A 24052-nucleotide genomic window follows, 5' to 3' on the forward strand; every position below is an offset into this window, starting at 1 on the left:
GTCCATATTGTCAAGATAACACTGATGCTTTCCAACTAAAACACGGAAGGAAAACGTGTTGGTTTGACTGTCACAGGAGATTTCTACCACCAGATCATCCATATCGTAGAAGTAGGAATTTGTTTACGAAGAACAAGAGAGTGTTTGACAGTCCACCTCCGGAAATTCGTGGGAAAGATTTGAAGACACAACTTAGAGATTTTGGTGCAGAAAGGACGCCAGACGTCGGTGGACATGAGCATTTTCCGGTAGATGGTGTTGGAAACCTACATAACTGGCACAAAAAAGTATTTTTTGGGATCTGCCATACTGGGAGGATCATCTACTAAGGCATAATTTAGATGTCATGCATATTGAGAAGAACTTTTTTGACAATCTCATGAACACGATCTTTAATGTTCAAGGTAAAACAAAGGATAATATGAAGTCAAGACTGGATTTAGTCGAAACATTACGAGGAATATTTCGTCGAAACTTCTGAGGATTGGACCATCGGAATTTCCTCGGTATATCCCGAGGAACCTTCCGACGAACTTTGTGTCCTCGGAATTTCCTCGGAATTTTGTTTCCTCGGAATTCCGTCGGAAATTTCCGACGGAATTCCGAGGAAGTATGAATTTCCGAGGAGATATTTCCGAGAACTTTTTTCGTCGGTATGTCCTCGGAATAGCGTTATTCCGACGACATACCGACGATTTTTTCCCTCAGTATTCCGATGTTTTCTTGTAGTGTTGCGGCATTTATCCAGTTTTTAAAGAATTAAACAAGTATATTTTTTATAAGAAAAGTCACCTAGGTCAACTGACAGGCCAACGAGCGGGCTCCGCCACTGAACACAACAGTGCTATTAAATTTGGTTTTTTGTTTACAATGTCACAGTTGAGATATAGCTAACATGAAACATCAACGTGAGCCCGACAGTTAAAAATGAGGAAACTCGTTGAATGGATTGGCAAATTTACTGTCGATCTTGGAAGTCCCTCGCCTCTAAAAGAGAGTCATTTTTGTCTTCCGCCACCTAAGAGTAAAGGAAAAGCCTTGAAAGTAGCAACCAATTCGGTTTCCACAAAACGTGTCTGGTACAATGAAAATTACGAAAAAGTAAAAGGAAAGTTGAGAACCAATTCAGAAAAGCACCTGGCAGTGGCACAACATTAACGCCCCGCACTAACACAACCTTATGGATACGCCTTATTAATTTACTATTTGTGTCATTATTTATTCCACGTTGATCACAGTTACCATTTAATGATTTACTCTTTTCTTTTCTTGAAAATGGTTAATGATTTACTCTTACTGCTTCCGTGCTGCTTTTCTTTGCCAACGCGATTGAGTAGATTTCTTATATGTACACGCGAGCTTACACCACTTTCGCTTTTGAAAGTTAGGGCCTGACTAGTTCAAACGCAGCGGTTACGGTTGCGGCTGCAGGCGTTTGCGGATTCGGGTGGTTGCGATTTCTAGTGGTTTTAAGAGATTTGTACGACTGGTTCTGCGGTTAAAAATTGGTGCGTTTGCGGGATAATTATGACTGGTTAACTACCAAATACAGCAGCGATTAAATAATAAATTATCAATATTTACATTTTATATAATTATAAAAATATCAAAAATCATAATATTATAATAAATATGTAAATTATATTTTCAAAGTTATAGTTTTAAATTTTTAAAATTATAGAAAATATTTTTATTTTAAAATTTTATAATATTAATTAAAATATAATAGATATATTTTAGTATTTTTATAATTCCATTTTAAAAAATTTATTGAATATTTTTATTTTTGTATTTATATGGTTTTTAAAGAAAAAGAAAAAAAATTATCTTCCCGCAACCGCCCGCAACCGCAAACGCTAGCTGGAACCAGCTTTTGATTTTAAGAGGTTCGGAGCGGTTTGAAGCGATTTGTAACGGTTTGGATGATTGTTTCGAAACGCTGTCAACCGCTACCAACCGCAAAAGCTGCGTTTGCGGGTGGTAGCGGGGAAACCAATCAAGCTCTTAGTAGCAATTATAAAAAAAATAGACATATTATTGATTTTTTTTTGTAAAAGAAACATTTTTTTGGCTAAAATAAAAGAAACATTATTGATTTATATAGTGTTAAAAATATTACGTAAACATCTTTTATACAACCTTCTATCAAGTTTCCATAAAATCGTTACCCAAAAATAATACGATACGCACGAACAAAATTTAACGTGATATAAAGTTATAGTAGTGGGTTTAGTTGAATCAGCAGGTAGGAACTTCCTTTAGCAAATCTTGTAAAACTTTGATGCGGTAAAGATACCAGTCCCATCACCGGCTGGACAGAAATATCATTTGAGTTCTTCAACAATTTTCCTATATAAAAAGTGGATAATCACATATATTAAGTTAGAAATTTTATTCCAGCTAAACGTCGCTTGTGTTCTATAGATTTTCACGAGTTCCTTTTTCATGTGATTATCCTTATTTTTAAAGCTATAAAATTTTAAGTACATCTACTACTATTAGAAATTACATTAATAACATAGTTAATTCTAAAGTTATTGTAACGCTCCGACCGTCCACAGCTAATGGCCACCCACGCCCGCTTTCTCGGCCCGTGGGTTCCATCTTATTCCAGCGATCGGTTCGTTAATTTTTCTAAAGGTTTGAAATCATTGCTTAGTGACCCTGCAATCACCACTCGACCTTTTCCCATGCTTTGGCCTCACTCGCACGCTATCGCGAATCACTTCCCGATAAGTCACCCATCCTTCCACTACTCCAGCTCAAGCATGCTTAACTCTGGAGTTCTTTCAAAATGTGTTCCAGAAAAGGTAAGTCAACTTTGGTGTCATAGGTAGCCAAATCAATCCTCTTAAGCTATTTCATATATCACAACTCGGGATGTTACAATTCACCCCCTCTCAAAAAACGCAACGTCCTCGTTGCACCCCACAACAGGTCTCAAGACGCCTCTTGGGCCAGAACCGAGATGGCTAACCAGCTCTGATACCACTTGTAACGCCCCGACCGTCCACAACTAATGGGCCACCCACACCCGTTCTCTCGGTCCGTGGGTCCATCCCGTTCCAGCGATCGGTCCGTTAATTTTTCTAATGGCTCGAAATCATTGCTTACTACCCTGCAATCACCACCCGACCTTTTCTATGCTTTGGCTTCACTCGCACGCTATCGCGAATAACTTCCCGATAAGTCACCCAACCTTCCACTACTCCAGCTCAAGCACGCTTAACTCTGGAGTTCTTTCAAGATATGTTCCGAAAAAAGTAAGTCAACTTTGGTGACATAAGTAACCAAATCAATCTTTTTAAGTCTTTCTATATATCACAATTCGGGATGTTACAGTTATATTAAAGATAATTCAAAATCTCAAGAATATATTGATAGTATAGCATGCAGAGTAACCAATTCCTTAAAACTTCGCTTTTTGGGTGCAAATGTTAAAACTTAGTTACAAGCACTGCTAAAACTAGCTAAAAGTATGAGCATTAACAAAACAAAACTAGCTACAAGTAACTAGATTTTAGTTAACAGTTTTTGTTGTAGATCAACAAATTTTACATTTCAAGTAAATATATTTAATAAAACTTTAAAACGTCAATTTTACGTCTACGTCAACTTGTGTTCTATATATTGAAGTTCTTGGTTTCAAGGTTTGGCTATGGGTGACAATCCGAGCGGTTGGCGCCTTAATCAAATTATTTTTTTAGCGTTAAACTAAATATACTGGTACATTTAGAAGGATAAAAATCATTTTCATGTTGAAAAAAAAAAACAATCAATTTTTTTCTAGTTTTTTATTTTATTTTAAATAGTTAGTGGTATGTGTGGCTTTGAGCTGTATGTTAGCATGAGACCCTAGAAGACCTTTGGGATTGTTTACCCGTACATTGTATATAGAGTTAATTAATTTAAAAGATGACAAAAAAAAAAGATTTGACCTACATTCTGATTCCTTAATTATTAAACAGAATAAATATAACTAAATTCACACACTGCAGTCAAGTTGAAGCCAATCAACCCTTATCATTATTTGACCGGCCCTACATCAGTACATGATAAATGGTCTTTAGTCCTAATATGTATTTATTCTTAAACGAAGATCAAAGTGACTAATTTATAATTCATTATAAAAAATGGTAATTATATCTCATTCTCAGATCTATAAAATAAATAATTTTTTAAAAAATTTTGAAAACAAAATTCAAAATTTTATTCTGAGAGATGGTTTTTCAAAAAGTTTAGAAGATCTTTACCAATGTGTATGATATATTTCTGAATTTGAATTATATCTATATTTAGGGAAAAAAAATACTAATATGTATAACATATTCCTAAATTTTGGAAAAAAAATTGATAAATATATATAATATTTTCATAAGATTTAGGAAAATTTTCATAAATACATATTTCAATATACTTTCTTAAATATATATTTTTGAATATTCTCGTAAATGAACGTACAATTATGAATATCTTACTAAATTTTAATTACATTTATATTTACGAAGATATTCTTGAATGTTTATAAATTCTTTCTACAGTTTATAAAAATATTCATGTATTCTTTCTATAATTTTGGAAAACCTTCATAAATATGTATCTAGTCTTCATGAATTTGAATTATATATTAATTTAGAAAAATATTCATAAATATGTATAAGATCATCCTGAAAGTTTTAAAATATATTATTAAATACATATAAAATATTCCTAGATTTTTGGAAATATTTTTGAAATTTTCTTTATAAATTTATTCTTAAATGTGTATTTATGAAAACCTTTTATGCATATATATTTATAAAGACTAGATTCTTTTTCCGCGCTACGCGCGGATTATCTATTTTAAATTATTATAATTATATAATATTTTAATTAGTTTTTATTTAATTTATTGTTTTTTTCTTTTTCATGTCTCATTTTCCCAATATTAACTTAATAAGTTACTACTTTCGTAAATTTTTTGGCTGTTCATTTTGTAAATATTTCGTAAATTATTTCAATAGCTTTATTGATGTTTATTTTTAATATTTTTACATAATTTAGAACTAATAAACCAAAAAATGTCTACAACATTAAAGAAGATTAAGATAGTTTGGATTTTTTTTATTGTTGTGTTGTTAAATTTAAGTTTGGTCTTTTATACTTTGTCTAATTTTAATAATGATTCAAAATAGTTTAATTTGTATTGTTTTGTTCTTCTGAAGTCAAATAACATCAATAGTGGTGTTATAGCATTTTTTTTGTTTCAATTATTGAAGAGACTAATAATTTTCATCAAAAAAATTATATATTTAAATATATATATATATATATATATATATATATATATATATATATATATGTATAATAAACCTAAAACAACATTTTAAAAAATACGGAAAGACTATAATACCTGGTGTGCCCAAGCTGACTAAAAAAAGATAGACCTCAACGTGATGTAATGCTAAGTTGATATAATAAAAATATGTATGTATATAAGAAATTGTATAAATGCTCAGTACCAAAGCTTTTTTCTCAATAGCAACAAAACTTTTGCATTACTATATCATTGCTTGGTTCAGGATTGGTTAACACTCACTACTCAGAAATCAGATTGGTCCACACATCTAGCGTCAAGACTTTAAGCTCATATCTTCATGATGTAACCAATGATCCATGTGAACAAAATATGTTCAATACGAACCCAAATTTCTAGTCTCCCTCAATATTACAAAAAAATTCATTATAATATATGAACTTTTTTATCATCAAAATAAAATTAAATGTAGTGGCTTTTCTGAGACCCTAGAAGTTGTGACAGGAGTGTAATAATAGAGAGTTAATGGTTAAGAAGCAAAGAGACCAAAACAGAGCACAACTTAGAAAAAAGTCTCCGGAGAAATAAAAAACAGAAGAGTTTCGTGAAAACGCAAGCAACACAAAGTTGCGTGAGACAGGAGCAAAGTGGAGCAAAGTGTTACCTAGAGAAGCATTAATACATGATCAATCTTAAAATACTCTTATACCAAATATCTCTCAGTGATCACCTCTCTGTGCTTCGTATGGAAGCTGAGAGTGAAGTACCTTGTCTCCTCAGAACCTGAGCTCGTGTTGGATTGATCCTCACGCTGGCTCACATTCGAAGACCATGTCACCTTCACACCGTTAAACAATAAACACATCTTCAACAGCTTCGTGATCGTCCAAACTAAGCACCAGAGATTTTCCGCCACTAATTTCGTTAGCCATTAGTCTACTTGCACGAGCCGTTGACTTGGAAGACAAGTAATTGCGTATGGAGTTGTAAGCTTCGCTCTTCTTGAGACCTGTGTACTCGTTGAACTTGATGTGAACAGAAGTAGAAAACCCATCCCATCAACTTGTAAACGTATTTCTCAATCAGGACTCGGACGTGGTAAGGGAAAAACTGATTGTACATCGCCCATAAGAACATAAGGCTTGTCATGGTCGAGCCTGTGAACCCCCATACTCCTCCTGTCTCACGCATCTTTATGTGTTCAAGAAACTCACCATGCATCTGATCAACAAACAAAATATTTATGAAAAGAGAGAACATGCATCTCACAGGCCAAGCAATTTTAATTACAAAAATAACCATTACCACAGAAAGACGAATATCTTCTCAAATGCAACCTTTAGGAGTTTTATGCCTACCTCTCGCTTACATAAAAGTGGATAGAATCTTTACTAAAAAGGATATAAGAAGTGACGGGAATGCAGCATCAGAATACCTTATTGGAGCTATATAAGCTATGGATCACCGGCTGAGATATGTTCTGCCAAGAATCGTGTCATCGGACTGGAGTTGGAGAAGTAGTTCCGAGAGATATGAGAAAGATATATAGGGTGAATCTGGTGGAATTGAAGCGTTAAGATGCCATTGGAGTGTTATAGTAATGATGCTTTGATGAATAGGAGTGGTGGAGAAGCCATTACACCGAGGAATCAGAACGTCTGAAGTTCGGGCTTGTTGGTTAGGAAGAGGAAGAGCAAGAGACATGTTGCCTTAGTATATAGAAGAAACTTCATAGTTTTGATGGGCTTTCTACAGGGCTCAAAATAATGATATATTGAATTATAGAGTTTGATTAAGCTCGAAGTTGGATTTGTTCGTGGTATTTGGAAGAAGAGATTTAGATATGACGTGGCAAAATTTTAGAACTTAATTGGTTGATTTAATTTGCTGAGGTGGACACTCTAAATGTTGAGCATATTCCCCTTTTAGTATAGGTTAGATACCACAAAATTTGAATTAGAGGTATATATAGGAGCACATTTCTGAATTGTTTCCACTGCATAACATATGCCTAAAATTTAAGAATACATTCATTAATATGTATAACATATTCATAAATGACAAAATTAACCTGCTAAATAATTTATAAATGTTTAAGAATTATTTATAAAATTTTATAAAATCAATCCACCCCCTAAATATTAAACCCATAACAATCATGTTAAATAATTAAAATACCCTAAGTTTGCTATTAATTTTCAAAAATACATTAGCATTTGGATTTAGGATTTAGTGATTATTGTTTAGGGTTTTGTATTTAGGAGGTGGGTTGGATTTATAAACTTCTATAAATAATTTTTAAATATTTATAAATAATAAATAGAAATTTTTGTTTTCATCACAAACTTAGTGTATTTATGAAACTGGTTATCACTTAAAGTTAAATTTGAAAAGTGGTAGTCAACTTATTGTAAAGCTAATAGATCAAAATACACTAAATTGGCTAGCAATTTTCAAAAATACACTCAGAAAAAATACCTTAATAATACTTTAGCAATAATCACTAAACCATAAACTCAAATGTTATGGTATTTTTGATTTATTGTGTTTTTGAAATGTGGTTATCAACTTAACGTATTTCAAGCAATTTCTAAATATGTATAATATCTTTCTAAAACTTTGGAAGAAATTTCTAAATATTTATAATATATTATAAAATCTGGGAAAACTTTATTAATGTTGCATAAATGAATAACAAAGTGTCTAAGTATCTTTTTACAAAATATTTCTTAATATTTCGAAAGATGTCATACACATTTAGACAGACCTTTCTAAATATACAAGTAACTCATGAAGTTTACACATTCAAGAAGGATTTCCTGTATTAGTAAAAAAAGTTGGAAATTTTGAAAAGGAAAATATTTTTGCAATAGAAAATTTATTTTTGGTTTTAATATTTTCAAATTTTTAATATTTAGTAAATAATTATGTAAGGTTATAATTATCTTTCTACTCATTAATGAATACTAATTTTGAGATTTTTGTCCTTGATTGATAGTTTTGATATAAACATGTTTTAGTGATAATTAGGAGAATTGTTTTTTCTTTTGTAAGCTAATAATTAGGAGAATTGCCTATATATATATATATATATATATATATATATATATATATATATACATGTTCCTTTCTTTCTTTTTTCTCGAACGACTTGTGTATATGCATTTAGAACCTTTATTTCCTAACGATGGAAACCATAGAAATTGGATTACCATGTGGCTCGTGGAAGATGAGCCACCAATTAACACTACTTGTATATGCAATAATTTGAGGCGAAATTATGCGCCTATGACGTTATATTTAGTTCAATTTATGAATATACCATCTAAATCTGTAATATCATTCCATAATTGTCATACCACTTTACTATAATCTCTACACTATTGACATTCAACTTTATTAATACATTAGTGAAATTGCTGTTTCACCCACTAATAGAATATGTTATCAACTCATACCACTGTTTCAGAATTGCTTAAGAAGTTGTTTACCGCTAGTCACTATTTCTTTGTCGTAATGAATTTCTAGGCAACTAAAATATATTTGTGGTAGGAGCAAATAATTAAACGTTCTAAGTGATCGGCTATGAGACAATTTTATTGTTGGTTATACGTTTTAAAAGATTTTCAATTGACATAATAAAACAACAATTATTAACTCCAGAAGAAGATGAGACACATGAGTTCATAAAGGGCTGGAAGATGTGAGAGACTGAGAGTACACATATGGAGTTGATCAAAACATTATAAAGTATCAGTCGAACACAAATGATGATATAGAGCGCTACTTGAAGACTCTTAATATCCGATGATTACAGTCTTGATCCGTGATGAAATTTCGTTTAATTTACATAAGTGGAACGTTTGATCCAAAAAAAAAAAATTATATAAGTGGAACGATCCATAATAATCAAAATCTTAGTGTAGAAATGATGTGTATGTTGAAAGGATTACTGTAACGGACTATTTGTATTGTTAAAATGTAATTGTACCCAAAACCTGCTAATTAGCCAAATAATCTTAGGATTGCATATTACGTTTGCAATAGATTTTTCTCAATTAGTAAAGATGGTTTCGAAACCAGAAGAATGATTAGCTTTTGCAAGCTATATATTTAGAAGATATCATGATCTTGAAAGAAAGTTTTTTTCAGATCAGATATCATTTATGTACCAAGGACGCAAAACTTAAAGGTGGATAACCTATCACCGCAGTGTCAGGAAATCAACTGTTTTTCGTCGTTCACATGGATGCAGATTTTTCGGTTTGGTTTACAGAGTCAGTATGAGTCTATATAAATTGATAATAAAAAAAAAATCTTAAGATGATATACATTTTGAAAAATAATTTTCTATATGATAAGGTTAGAGCAAGTATACGAAACCAAATTATAATAATATAAAATTCTGATTGGTGATTGTTTGATAAAACCTGAAAAAAAAAGTTCATTTGAGAAGAATACAAAATATTATTTTTTTCTTTATCGGTTCTTTATCAAATTTTGAGAGATTTTTATTTTTTATTAGTTCATCAATATATAATTAAAAGAAAAGATGAAAATCATATATCAAAACACCCATACATCAAAAACTTGACAAAATCCTAACTTAATTAGTATATAATATTTTGTGTGAAAAAACAGTATATAATTTGAACAGCATATGGTATATTTGGAAGGCTCGCAATGATAAGCTCTTCAGGAGTATAAACAGAGATTCTTTAGAACTCGTTCGATATGCAGAGAATGAATGTCAAGCCTAGTTTAACGCGAATGAGATGATACCGCCACAAGTCCAGGCCAGCAATAATGATGTAAACCAAGTCTTAAGCTTGGGTAATATCTGCCTACTAGATGGATCTTGGACAGCTTCTGATCGCTTTAGTGGATGTGGATGGGTCTGGATGGATAATAGGGAGGACATACAACTTATGGGAACACGAAACTTCACTCGATGTGAATCAGCGCTGCATTCAGAGGTAGAAGCGCTGCGATGGGCGATGGAAAACATGCTTCAACACTCTTCGTGCCAGAGCTTTGGGACTGACTGCAAGGAGCTGATTGCAATGATAAATGAATCCCAGGAGTGGCCAAGATTTGCGACAGAGCTGGAGAAGATAGAGACGCTGCAGATTTGTTTTCCGGATTTCAAAATCACCCATGTACCACGAATGCGTAATCAGCTTCCTGGTTTTTTTAGCTAAGACTGCTAGGAGCTTTGGTATGGAGTTACTTTTCATTGGTTGTTGTATTCCGGTCTGGTTACCCAGACTACCTCAAGCTTGAGTAATAGAATGGCTGTTCGATGTCAAAAAAAAAAAAAAATTGAAGAGCATAAATTTACCTTTTAAAATTTTCGATTACTGCAGTGAATAGGATGACATCTACTTTCTGCATCTTTAAGAAATATTTTCATTCCTTTTGTTATTTGGATAGGGTCAAGGACTCAAGGCCATTTGATCCCATCTTAGGAATATTCTCTGCAGCTGATACCATTTACAAAGCAAGATGCCGATTGTTTTGGGGAAAAGAAAATCTTTTTCGTAGTTTATGTTTGCTATTACCTCTAAAGTGGTGATGTGTGCATCATCGGAAACAATTGCCATCCAAAGAGAAACTCCAAGGGCCATCATTGATCTTTGTTTGTAATCATTTTTCTTACCCATTTTGGCTCTCATTTAAATCGAGTTTGAAAGTATATCTTTATTATTGATAGTTATTAATCCACTAAGTGATTTAAATAAATTCCACACTAGACGACATAGACGAAGTAACTTACCCGTACTGATGTTTTTGATTGGATAAGGAGGGATCACCTACACTGAACGATGGATCCCAATGGTTGAATAGGCAATTTGCAAATGAGAAAAAAAAAATTAGTTGCGTAATTCATGAATGAACAAAATTTTGAACAATCATGAAACCTCGCCAATTTACTCATTACAGAAATAGATTAAGGGGAATTAAGGGCCATATTCATAATATATCAACAATTAAGAATATGCACATAACAACGCTTAGGCTATGATATAATATATATTATTAGAAAATTGAACAATAATGTCCTTGACTGCGCATGAAAAGAGATGAGATATCTTTGTCTCTTGTTCCATGAAATTGATAGAAGAGATAAAAGAGGTACATCAGAGAATTACAATTGTGGAGTGTTCGAAGAAATTGGAGAATCACCTTCAGGATTACAATGGAGATCGAAGTTCACGACAACTTCCGAGAAATGACATGTATCTCAGTTCGCAAAGGCAAACTCAGACGGTAGTATTTTCTCCGAAGAACTCTCGCCACTAATGAATCAAAAAATTGAACAAGACGCCAGATATGTTTAGCTAAGAGAGTTAAATTGAATTCATGGATCATGCGGAACCTAATTCCTCTCTCCTATTGAGGTGGACACATCTTTTCCTACTTTGTCTAGTGAATTCCTCTTTTTGGTGGATTTGAGCTCCACCAGAATTGTGCAATCGCACTTGCCAGATTCTCACATATCTCTAAAGGGAGCAGGAAACTGGACATGACATAAGTCGGAAGAGCTAACAAGATAGATTTAATTAAAACTTCCTTTCGTCCCTTAGACAACCATCTACTAGTCCAACCATTCACAATGTGTAATAGTTTATCCTTTAAAAAAGCGAATAGTTTAAACTTTGATCCACTAATGTCTTCCGGGATTCCTAAGTAGGAGCTCATTCCGCCTTTTTTTTGGATACCAAGTGTATTTTTAATCTGCTCTCGATTATTCGCTGGAATAATTTACCAAAGAGTAATGAGGATTTATCAAAATTGATACATTAACCTGATGCTTTCTCATATTTCCTGACTACTTTCATAACTTCTTCACATTCACGGGGCTCTACCTTACAAAAGAAAAGACTATCATCAGCAAAGGAAAGGTGTGATACCGAGGGGCTAGTGCGTGCGACTCGCATCCCCGTTATCTTCCCTTGATTCTCTGCATGATTAAGAAGGCTAACGAGCGCTTCCGTGCATATAATAAATATGAAAGGAGACCAAGGATCTCTTTGACGTAAACCTCTTCCAGGGACAATATTTCTCCTTGGTTCTCCATTCATGAGAATTTTATACTTGACCGAGGTGATTCATCTCATAATCCAGTCAATCCATATCTCTGAAAACCCCATCTTTCTCATGACTACCTCAACGAATGACCATTCCATCCTATCATATGCTTTGTTCATATCAGTTTTTATGGCCATCCTCTTAACTCGTCCTCCCGGTTTGGTTCTCAATACGTGGAACATCTCCTGAGCTATCATGATATTATATGTGATCTGTCTACCAGCAACAAAGGCCGACTGGGTCTCAGATATCCGATGTGGAAGAACCTTCTTTAATCTTTGGAATAAGACCTTAGATATTATCTTATAGGTGACATTGCATAGACTGGTAGGTCATAAACTTTGTCATCTCATTTGGCTTCGTTGCGTTTGGGATTAAGCAGATATTCGTGTCATTTAGGCCATGTGCCATTGTTCCTTCAAAAAGGAACTGATTAACCATATGAGTTAAGTCATCTTTGACAATATCCCAAAACTTCTGGTAGAAGAGAGTTGTCATTCCATCTGGTCTTGGGAATTTTTCTGGGTGCATAGTGAACAACGGTAATTTGACATCCCATTCAGTTACTCGAGCTGTAAGATCTTCATTTATTACCCCAGTAATCGTTATCGATACCTCTGATAGCGCATCATCTATATCCTCTGGGTTTGAAGACTCAAATATTTGACTAAAGTAACTAGTAGCAATGGCTACTAATCCTTCTTCATCCTCCACCACATTTTCATTTTCATCTAAGAGTTGTGTTATTCTATTCCTTGCTCTCCTTTGCTTCACCAGCGCATAGAAATATTTCGAGTTTTTATCACCTTCCCTTAACCGGAGAACCCTACTTTTCTGTCTCCAAAACATCTCTTCTGTCTTAAGGGCAGTAGATAGTTCCTTTAAAGTGTCTGATATTTTCTCGGAAGTAGAATCATCATTCGAATAAATACCCTTCACTTTCTCCTTTAGTTCCTCCACTAGCTTCTCTGAATTCACATTGTTTTGTCTCTTCCATTGGCTCAAAACTTTCCGATAGCTAGCAATATGTTTCATTATATTCGCTTCGGGAGGCAGATCCTCTGACTTCAATCTTTCCAGAATGACTTGCGTTAGTTTCTCATTGTCCAACCAACGTTTATCAAATTTGAATTTCTTCTTTTTCTCACTGGCTTTGTGAGAATACCCACAAGGACCGAACATGATCTGATCCCCAAAGTCTAAGATAATTAGCCGATGTATGAGGAAGCTTTTCATGCCAATCTTCATTACCCACTGCTCTATCCAATCTGTATCTAACAGTTGTCCCTCCTGATATTTTTCCAACCCAAGAAAACGTATTTCCTGTAAATGAAAATTCCAGCATACCACAGTCACTAAACATCTGCTTGAAGGGCAAGAACGAGATATTAGACCACGTTTTTTCTCCCTCTTTCTCGCGATGATTAGTAATTTCATTAAAATCACCTATCATGAACCAATGTCCATTTTACCATAAGCTTGTTAGTGTAGAGACGAGAGGGAAAGTGTATACCATAAATTCCCTTTTGACTCTTTGCTATTGTTACACTTTTCATTTTGACTTTTACCTATTTACAATATAACCTCTATAAATTAATACTCGATAAATTAATAATATCTATAAATTAATAAATTTCAGCGGTTCCAACATGGGCAAATGTAAAATATGACACAAATCGATAAAATAATAAGATAATAATATTTTAAATAAACTCCCATGTAAATATATAGTCCCATTAAAATCATAAATTAATAATCTATCTATATATTATTTTTATAAAAGTTCAAACTAAACATTATATTGCTGTTTTTATATTGACAATGAAAATACCTCGATTTTTTTTAATATTTCAATATATTTTGATAATATTTAGTGAAATTATATTGAAAACCAAATAACAATTCTATAAACATAAACATATAGACCAAATAAGATAATAAAACACTATAAAAGTCAAATTTCTAAAATTTAAATAATTTATATACGGTAAAATCAAATATTTTCTTATTTTATAGATAAAAATATTTAAAATGAAAAATAATCTTAAAAGAAAACTTTTGTAAATTAATATCTCTATAAATTAATAAAATTTAAAAGTCTCAACATTATTAATTTATAGAAGTTTTACTGTATATACATTACAATTATAATTACTTCCCTTTAGAGCGAAAATAAAAACGTGTGATTAATATAAATGATATGTTTTGATCGATGCTTACAAAATCAAGACTATGTTGACGCGGTGGTTTTCTTCTGGTCGTATTTATGTTTGTATGTGCGTTTATGTTATAATAATGTCTCACTTCCAGTCTTCCAGAGAAATCGATAATTTTTTTGTATTTTATCAACTTTACAATATGAAAAAACTTTTTTTTTATATGTACACACATATATGGAACTTTTTAGTATTTTAACAGTTTGTTTATTGCCTTTGCGTTTGCAATTTCTAAAAATATTTAGTTGGCGAAAATAGATAGTTTTTCTTTAATTAGAACAAATATTTCAACAGAGAAAGACAAACAAAAGTTTAAAAAATGTATGCATTTAATAAAATAATTAGAAAACGCAGCTCGGATATATTTACATTTACACTGAATCCACTTATATATTAATTGAAAAGTCATTTAATTGATTTTTGCTGACGTGTCGTTCATTGGAGAGCTTTCCAATTAATTGTTATAAATTGATTGGTTGATGGTTTTTAATTTTTTATTTATTTAATTAAAAGTTTTAAAGGGAAACTAATCGTAGAATTACCTAATCTAATATATGTTTCCAAACATACAATTAAACATCTTAAATATAGATGAACTAATATAATTTCTTTATAGAATCAATTAAATATCATATATTACATTATATAAATTTATAATATACATTTAAATACATATGACACTACATAAACAATTACAAAAATGATTTTAATATATTTATATTAGTATTGAATACAATAAATCATAGATTCCAAAAAACTAATTAATGTAGACCTAATAATATTAATTAAAATCACTCATTCACTATATATATATATATATATATATTCTAAAATGTTTCAAATGAATGCAAAACAGTCAAATATACAATTATAAAAAATTCTCATCATTTTCCAATGACAATGTGATATCATATATAAGTTATCACTTTTTAAAATGATTAAAATATTTTTATATTTTAAACATAAAAATTATATGGTAAGTCATTTAAAATTATATTAATCAAGAAATGTTATTTAATTCATCTATTAATATAAACAGATGAATTAAAATTATTATATGGTAAGTCACTTAAAATTATATTATATGGTAATTCATTTAACATTATTATATAGTAAGTCATTTAAAATTAAAATAATCAAATTATTTTTCACATGCTTTTCCTAGAGTTAATACTCTACTAAAATAATTCATATAGCTTTTATTATAATAAAATTAGCATGCTTATTTTGAATAGTTAAAAAATAAAGGAGACATTAATAAAAAACAAGAGAGAGGAATAATAAAATATGTTTGTTGATTTATTGGTTCTTTTATATTATCATGTATTTAATTTTATTTGTCTGTCGAGATGCATGTATTTTTTGTGTTACTATAAATGTGAGCTAATTAATTTTATATGTTTTTAAAAAATTGTGATAAATTAAGTAAGAAAAATCAATAAAAATGATTGTCTTACAATTGTAAAAGTGAAAGATAGAAAATATAATGTAAATTGCAAGTAGGATCAATTATTTAAAAATAGAGTTGTATATTTTGCGGTATAATAAACTTTTAAAATGTACAAATAAAAAATATTTTATTTTGATATAATATTGGATCTCACATTAATATTAAGTATAAATGCCTAAAATAACAACATTTCGTTATTTAAAAATTATTTTTAATCATATTTAATTCAAATAGGTATGTTTTAAAGGAATAAATGGTTTTTTTAACTCATTTAAGTTTTATGTTAAACACTAAATAAAAATGTGTGAGAAAGTGTGATTTGTCAATTGACAAAATTATGAGAGAAGTTACTTAGATTACCATTTTCCTAATACATGTTTTCTTGTTTACATTAACCAAATTTCTCATTGGTTTTAAAGAGATAAACCATAGTATATATTAATTGAGAAGTCACTTAAGTGATTTTTTCTTATGTAATGTTAATAGGTTAAGTTTTAAAAAATAGTTATAATTTGAATGGTTGGTGTTTATTAGTTATTTATTTTAATCAGATCTAAAAATAAAAGATAACTATAGAACTAATTAATATGAATTACCAAATAATACATTTAATATTACAAATAATGATTTATGGTAACTAATTGTATAATTCGAGAAATGATATATATGTTTTATCAATTTCTTTTTCTTTATCAATTATTTCTATATAATTAAATAAAATACTTTAACTTTTTTTATTAAAAAAACTTTAATGATTATATATTCTTATATAAAAGAATTAGATTTGTAGGTAAAAAAATATTAGAAATTTTATGTTTTCTAAAGTTCACACAAAAACATTTACAAAATATCTTTATGTTAAAAGCATCTGATCATTGTATTGGTCCTACACAGAAAAAAACTCTATTTTTTATTTCTTGAGAGTTATTTCCAATTTTTTCACGTGTTAAAATAAAATATAAAGTAATTCTACAACCAGTTATCTGAATTAATTATAATATTACTTTTCTGTAAGAGAAATATTTGTAATGACTAAGGTTAACGTTGTTGAACTATTTTAAATCTCACTGATCTTCTAAAAATATATACTGAAATTTTGATTGTCCAACTATTTGAAATTAAAAATTAAAAATTAAAAATTTGAATTATTATTCAAAAATTATAACAATGTAAACATAATATATATATTTCTTTATATAATATAATTCTCCGCAAAATTGCGGGCAAACACGTAGTTACAATAAAACTGTATTCAGTAAAAAAATAGACTCATCTTGAAACATATATAAACTGTTATTTAAGCTTTATATAGTGAAAAAATGTATGCAGAAATTGATAATCGAAATCTGGGCTCGATTAACAAAACAACCCTATTGGAATACAACCGTTTGGATAATGTGCTAGGATTCATATATAATTAAAAGTTACGTGTAGGTGTTATACATAATATTACATCATAGATCATATTATAAATCGACATTTACATGTTTAATGTATTTAAATATCATTTTCCAAAAGAATGCATACAAGATAAATTTAAATATTATCCTTGTTGAATGCAATAGAAGTGTGTATTTGTGTGTGGGGTTCGTGACGAGTTGCACTACTCACACCTTTCTTTATAATTCCTTAATACTAATGAGTGCGTTATATTCAAATCTATAAATATAGGTGAGTGTAATTAAGCTCGCATAATGGCCAAGCGATTTAATATAATATAATTTCCACCTCCATTTTCCCTTTCCAATACTTTAAATTTTTACAAATCGCATTAAAGTTAAATCGTCTCGTAGCTGCAAACCCATGTTTGTGAGAAAGATATAAATCCATTAAGTTAATTAGTGCCAAAAACAAAAAGAGAAAACTACATTTACCTTCCCTATACGTCTTTCTCTCTATATATACCAACTTTCTTCTTTGCCTCTAAATGCCTCTGTTAAACATTAAACCTCTCTCTCTTTCTTTCTCCTTCTTCACGTTTCACAAAATCGACATATATACTAATTAAGTGGGAAGGGATTATATGTGAAGAAGATGGTGAAGTTCTCAAAGGAGTTAGAGGCACAACTCATACCAGAGTGGAAAGAGGCCTTTGTTAACTATTGTCAGCTAAAAAAACAAGTAAAAAAAATCAAAATATCTCGTAAACCAAAACCCGCTTCTCTTTACCCCATTCCTCATGATCCTGATTTTGGCCGATCTCTTTTCGACCCGGTTCGGAAATTGGCTAGGACCTTCTCGGACAAACTATTTTCGTCCTCGGAAAAACCAGAGATTATTCAGGTAATTATCAATGCTCTATATTAATTTATCTTGAAAAAAAGCATGATGCATTCTCCTGTTTGTTAGAATGATTAAATTCCGTGTGACTTTTGTAACCTCTTTTTATTCATCTGATAATTAAAACCCTTTAAACAAAAAAAAAAGTAATTAGAATGATAGTCTAAATGCACATTACGTAGAAGCTACTTAGTGAGACCATAGGTCTTGAGTATGTCGGAAAATATTGTAAATTTAGCTGCATTTACATTACTCATTTCTTTAGCTTAGCAAATTCAGCATATGATTTTTGAGAGAACGGAAAAGTACTGATTTAACGATTTAGTTTATTTTGGTAAAGCACCATTTTTTTCGTCTTATGAATGTTTCTATGGAGTGTCGTGTCTGCTCACGTCTTTGTATTTCCCATTCCCATTCTTTTCGCGTCTTTGCTTACGCGTTAGAATCACCGGTTAGTTCTGCTTTGTCTACATATTGCCCATGAGAAATCTGCTTTTTACTCTTATTAAAAATATTTATTTGCTTTTAACAAATATGTATATTAATCTTTTTCTGATTGAGATATGCAAATAATGCATATTTGATACGATTTAGTAGAATTTCAATATGTTAATTAAGTCGTATAGCGCAAGTTGGGAAACTTTCTGAAGTCTTTTTGTGTATCTAATACGTAATATTTGCATATTATGTGTAATGTCTATTGAGGAAAACTATCATTAAACACATGATTGAGACCATTTAGTTCATTTCTTAACCTAGGAACCTACATGCTTCCTAAATCTAGAAAATCCCTATAGGGTTAACTAACTCTAAAATCTGTAATATATTTTTTTGCGGAAATAATTGCTAACTTATTACACTTCGCTACTCTACATCTTTGAATATGTTAGCCACTAATTCCAAAATAAGGTATGTTTTTCCTTCATACGCATCACGAAAACCAAGAAGCGAAAAACGGTTGTTAAGATTGTGAATATCTCACGAAACCATCGTGACAAAAACTATATATAAAGCCATAACAAACTCACAAGTCACCACCGTAAAAAAAACATTCAATTCAGTGACACGTATAGGAAAATACCAACAGATATAAATATGATATTTACATGGTTTGTTGGACTAAATTAAATGAAATTTAATTCATGTCATTTTTCGCGGATGCACAGGTAAGGAGAAGAAAAAGCTCAGAAGATGGGGATGACGTTGAGGAGATTTATCAAACTGAGCTTGTTCAGTTGTTTTCTGAAGAAGACGAGGTATTAACTAATTACATTTTATATAATTTTCGTTGTTATTAATGTTACGAATTCTTATTTCTTACTTTGAAAAAGAAGCAAAATTAATAAACGGCCAATATATAGTGGTTAAATTCCTAGTCTAATTTGCACAACACCCACTCCCTGAATCCTAATGAAAATAGTCAAAATATTAAACTACTTTTTAGCTTTTCTTACAATTATAATATAATTGTTTGATAAGTGTTCGAATGCTTTTTGTTATTTGTTGCTTTAGGTTAAAGTGTTCTTCGCAAAATTGGATGAAGAGTTAAACAAAGTGAATCAGTTTCACAAATCCAAAGAGACAGAGTTTGTGGGAAGAGGAGAGATTCTGAAGAAACAGTTGGACATTCTTGCAGAACTAAAACAGATCTTAAGTGATCGGAAGAAGAGAAGCCTTTCTGGCTCTAATTCACAACGCTCCTTCAGTTCTTCTGCTCGAAATTCTGACTTCTCTACAGGTCAGTCTCCTTATTTTTTTTTGAAACACTGTCAGTCTTCTTATCTAGGCCTTTTTAACAAGTAGGTCGGGTTGAGGGTGGTTTAGTAATTTCGGAATGTTGACATTGACTCTTAAAAGCTACTATCATTTTATATATCTGAACTATGTCGTGGCATGCATCCATTAGAAACCATAAAAGTGCAGGTCCTAAAGGCTGATTTACGTAGTGCAATTAATAAAAAGAAAAGTAGTTTATTAATATAATTACACGATTTTTTTTTTTTGAAAAGAATATAATTACACGATTTACGTTACTATTTTTTTTAAAATCAACTATAGTTCGTATGCTTCGTTATATAACAGAATAGAAATATGCACTGTTGAAATGACAAGATTTGTTAGACTTTTTGATTTTTTTTTTTGAAACTAACTTTTTGAATATTTTTGCATGTGGAAAACAAAACTCAAAGCTGCTAAAATATTTGAGTTTTGAGAATTTATGTCGACATATATAGTCAATGGCCGATAAGTACATCATGAGAACACAATTCGATTCTACTAACAAACAAACAAATCGTTTGTGAGTAAGAAAATAAAAATAGACCGACAACAAATGTTGTTTACGTATGGGCAAGATCAACACAAAAAAAAAGAAGAAATTTTATTATCTTTATATACTGTATCTTTTGTTATTAGGTAACAAAATACAAACATGTTTTTTTCTTGGTTTTAGGGTCACCAGGAGAACTAAGTGAGACACAAAGTGAAACATCAAGAACAGACGAAATCATAGATGCATTAGAGAGGAATGGTGTGAGTTTCATAAACTCTGCTACGAGGCACAAGACAAAAGGAGGCAAACCCAAAATGTCTCTCCGCGTCGACATTCCCGACGCCGTGGCCGGAGCTGACGGTGGTGGTGCAAGATCCATCGCTACAGCCACTTCGGTACTATGGGAGGAGCTTGTTAACAATCCAAGAAGTGGCGGAGGAGATTTCATCAACCGGAAAAAGATTCAGTGCGCAGAGAAGATGATACGTAAAGCCTTTGTTGAGCTCTACAAAGGTCTTGGCCTGTTGAAGACTTACAGGTAAATTCATTATTCACTAAATATCTTCCTTTTAAAAATATATTTTATTTTCTAATCGCATGATTATAGTTCTTGTTTTGATATATTATATTTTTTTTGGCAGTTCATTGAACATGATAGCTTTTACAAAAATATTGAAGAAATTCGACAAGGTAAAGAAGCTTTATTATAATTTGACTAGTTACGATGAATCGATGATAAACAAAAAAAAATATTTGAGTAAAAAGAAGATTATAGTGCTTAATGATGGACTTTGATTTATGGACCAATAGGTTTCTGGTCAGCAAGCATCATCAAGTTATCTAAAGGTCGTCAAGAGATCGCAGTTTACCAGCTCTGATAAGGTATTATATGACTCAAAATAAAAAGGAGATCTATATATTTTGTAATGTCATAGTAAATCATTTTATAAAAAAGACTAGAAAATAATTGGTGGTTATGATTAAAATAAAAACAAGGTGGTAAGACTGATGGACGAAGTGGAGTCCATATTCACAAAGCACTTCGCAAACAATGACAGGAAAAAGGCCATGAAGTTCTTGAGACCCCACCAGCAGAAAGATTCTCACATGGTCACTTTCTTTGTTGGTATTGTTTTATATTTTCTCTGTTTTTTCACCTCTTTTATTATTATTATTATTATTATTATTATTATTATTATTATTATTATTATTATTAGTATTATTATTATTATTATTAATATTATTATTATTATTATGTATGTTTATAACATTCCACCATGAATTCTTGTAACAAACTGAAATGTTTTTTTTTTCTTTTGCAGGATTATTTACGGGTTGCTTTGTCTCATTGTTTAGTATTTACATAATACTGGCTCATCTTTCTGGAATCTTCACCTCTGGTGCTCAAGTTTTATATTTAGAGACTGTGTATCCTGTTTTCAGGTATTTTATTTATAATTATTAATTTTTGTTAAAGAACACAGAGTTTTACTACTAAAAGTAACTGGACAGAAGAGCTCATTAGAAAATTTGTTTAATTATTTTGATTATCTGATTTTTTTTCGTAATGCAGCGTTTTTGCGTTGCTGAGTCTACACATGTTCATGTATGGATGCAATCTGTTTATGTGGAAGAGCACGCGGATAAACTACACCTTTATCTTCGAGTTCGCACCAAGCACAGCGTTGCGTTACCGAGACGCGTTTCTAATGGGAACCACGTTTATGACATCAGTCGTGGCCGCTATGGTTATACATCTCATCCTCCGCGCCGCCGGTTTCTCGGCCAGTGAAGTCGACACCATTCCAGGCATCCTCCTCTTGGTAAATTATTTAGTTAGTTAATATATCGCATAGCGCGTTCCAACCGCGATAGCAATTCAAAACGCTGATTCATGTTGGTGTGTGCAGATCTTCATTTGTGTCTTGATATGCCCTTTCGACACATTTTATCGTCCTACAAGATTCTGCTTCATTCGCATCTTACGGAACATCGTTTGCTCGCCTTTCTACAAGGTAACAGTTAGAACTGTTTTGGTTACTTGTAGCTCAAAAAATCTGTTGAAATTTATTTATAAAAATGTTTTGTTGTACAAAAACAGGTTTTGATGGTCGATTTTTTCATGGCTGATCAACTTACTAGCCAGGTAATTAACTATCTTAACTTCAACTTGAGCTACATAACTTTAGTTCAAAATTAACCAATCATGTTTTTTATTATTTATATTCAATTCAGATTCCATTGCTTAGACATATTGAGTCAACTGCGTGTTACTTCATGGCTCAAAGCTTTCGAACACACGAATATAATACCTGCAAAAACGGAAGAATCTACAGAGAACTTGCTTACTTGATCTCTTTCTCACCTTACTTCTGGCGTGCCATGCAAGTAAGTTCCCTTCAGGTTTTATTTTCTTTCAAGATGAAAGCCCCCCTCAAATAACTTTCAAATAACATTTAATTTACAGTGCATAAGGAGATGGTGGGACGAATCAAACACCGATCACTTAGTCAACATGGGGAAGTACGTTTCGGCGATGGTTGCTGCCGGAGTCCGCATAACCTACGCAAGAGAAAGCACCACCGGGTGGTTAGCCATGGTGCTTGTGAGCTCGGTCGTGGCTACGCTTTACCAGTTATACTGGGACTTTGTCAAAGATTGGGGTCTTTTGAACCCTAAATCCAAAAACGCATGGCTTAGGGACGATCTAGTTCTCAAGAACAAGAACATCTACTATCTCTCCATTGTAAGTCGAACCACATAATTGTTTAACGTGTCTCACAAGTTATGATAATTTACTAAATGCTGGTGTATTTATTATTCAGGCGTTAAATTTGGTATTGCGAGTTGCTTGGATCGAGACAATAGTAAGATTCAGGGTCAATCCTGTTCAGTCTCATTTGTTAGATTTCTTATTGGCATCACTTGAAGTCATTCGTCGAGGCCATTGGAACTTTTACAGGTAAAAAAAGCTTCACCTAGGTTTAAAGATTTGTCTAATAAACTTGACTTTTGGATGTTATTAAGTAATGAAATTTATTAAACTGTTGTGATTACAGAGTGGAGAATGAGCATTTGAACAACGTAGGCCACTTTAGGGCAGTGAAGACCGTACCATTACCGTTCCGTGACATGGATTCAGACGATTAAGCAAAGTTAATAATAAATTGGAGGGTCTAGTCTCGAACCAGGTTCCAGGAAGCATCTCGGAGAAACCTTTTGGGGAAGATCCTGAAATTGCTTAACCATTTTATCCTTAAAACAAACAGAACAGGGGACTACTGGCTTCTTGATTTTTATAGCTTTCCAAGTGCAAAGACAATTTAACTTCCAAGTTCGTATATTAATTTTCTGTAAATTTTGATTTGAGTTTTATGTTCAACTCCTCTTCTTTTCAAATAAAACTATGCTCAAGAAACACACAACTTCTTTAAGTTCTACTTTTG

At 31.5% G+C, this 24052-nt stretch overlaps 1 protein-coding gene and 1 pseudogene across 1 annotated transcript; one reads left to right on the forward strand and one right to left on the reverse strand.

Moving 5' to 3' along the window:
* Nucleotides 1-5718: 5718 nt before the first annotated feature.
* Nucleotides 5719-14441, reverse strand: LOC106409651 (annotated as a pseudogene).
* A 3527-nt stretch (nt 14442-17968) lies between these two features.
* LOC106408529 (phosphate transporter PHO1) lies at nt 17969-24026 on the forward strand. Its single transcript, XM_048736850.1, has 15 exons — nt 17969-18337; nt 19501-19590; nt 19847-20072; nt 20787-21144; nt 21248-21296; nt 21417-21488; nt 21603-21732; nt 21929-22049; nt 22180-22429; nt 22517-22621; nt 22708-22752; nt 22842-22994; nt 23074-23352; nt 23432-23568; nt 23666-24026. The coding sequence occupies exons 1-15, from the start codon at nt 18089-18091 to the stop codon at nt 23754-23756; spliced, it is 2355 nt and encodes a 784-aa protein (XP_048592807.1). The 5' UTR covers nt 17969-18088; the 3' UTR covers nt 23757-24026.
* The last annotated feature ends 26 nt before the right edge of the window (nt 24027-24052 follow it).

This window comes from Brassica napus, chromosome A1 (genome assembly GCF_020379485.1).
Source record: "Brassica napus cultivar Da-Ae chromosome A1, Da-Ae, whole genome shotgun sequence".
NCBI classification, from domain to species: Eukaryota; Viridiplantae; Streptophyta; class Magnoliopsida; order Brassicales; family Brassicaceae; genus Brassica; species Brassica napus.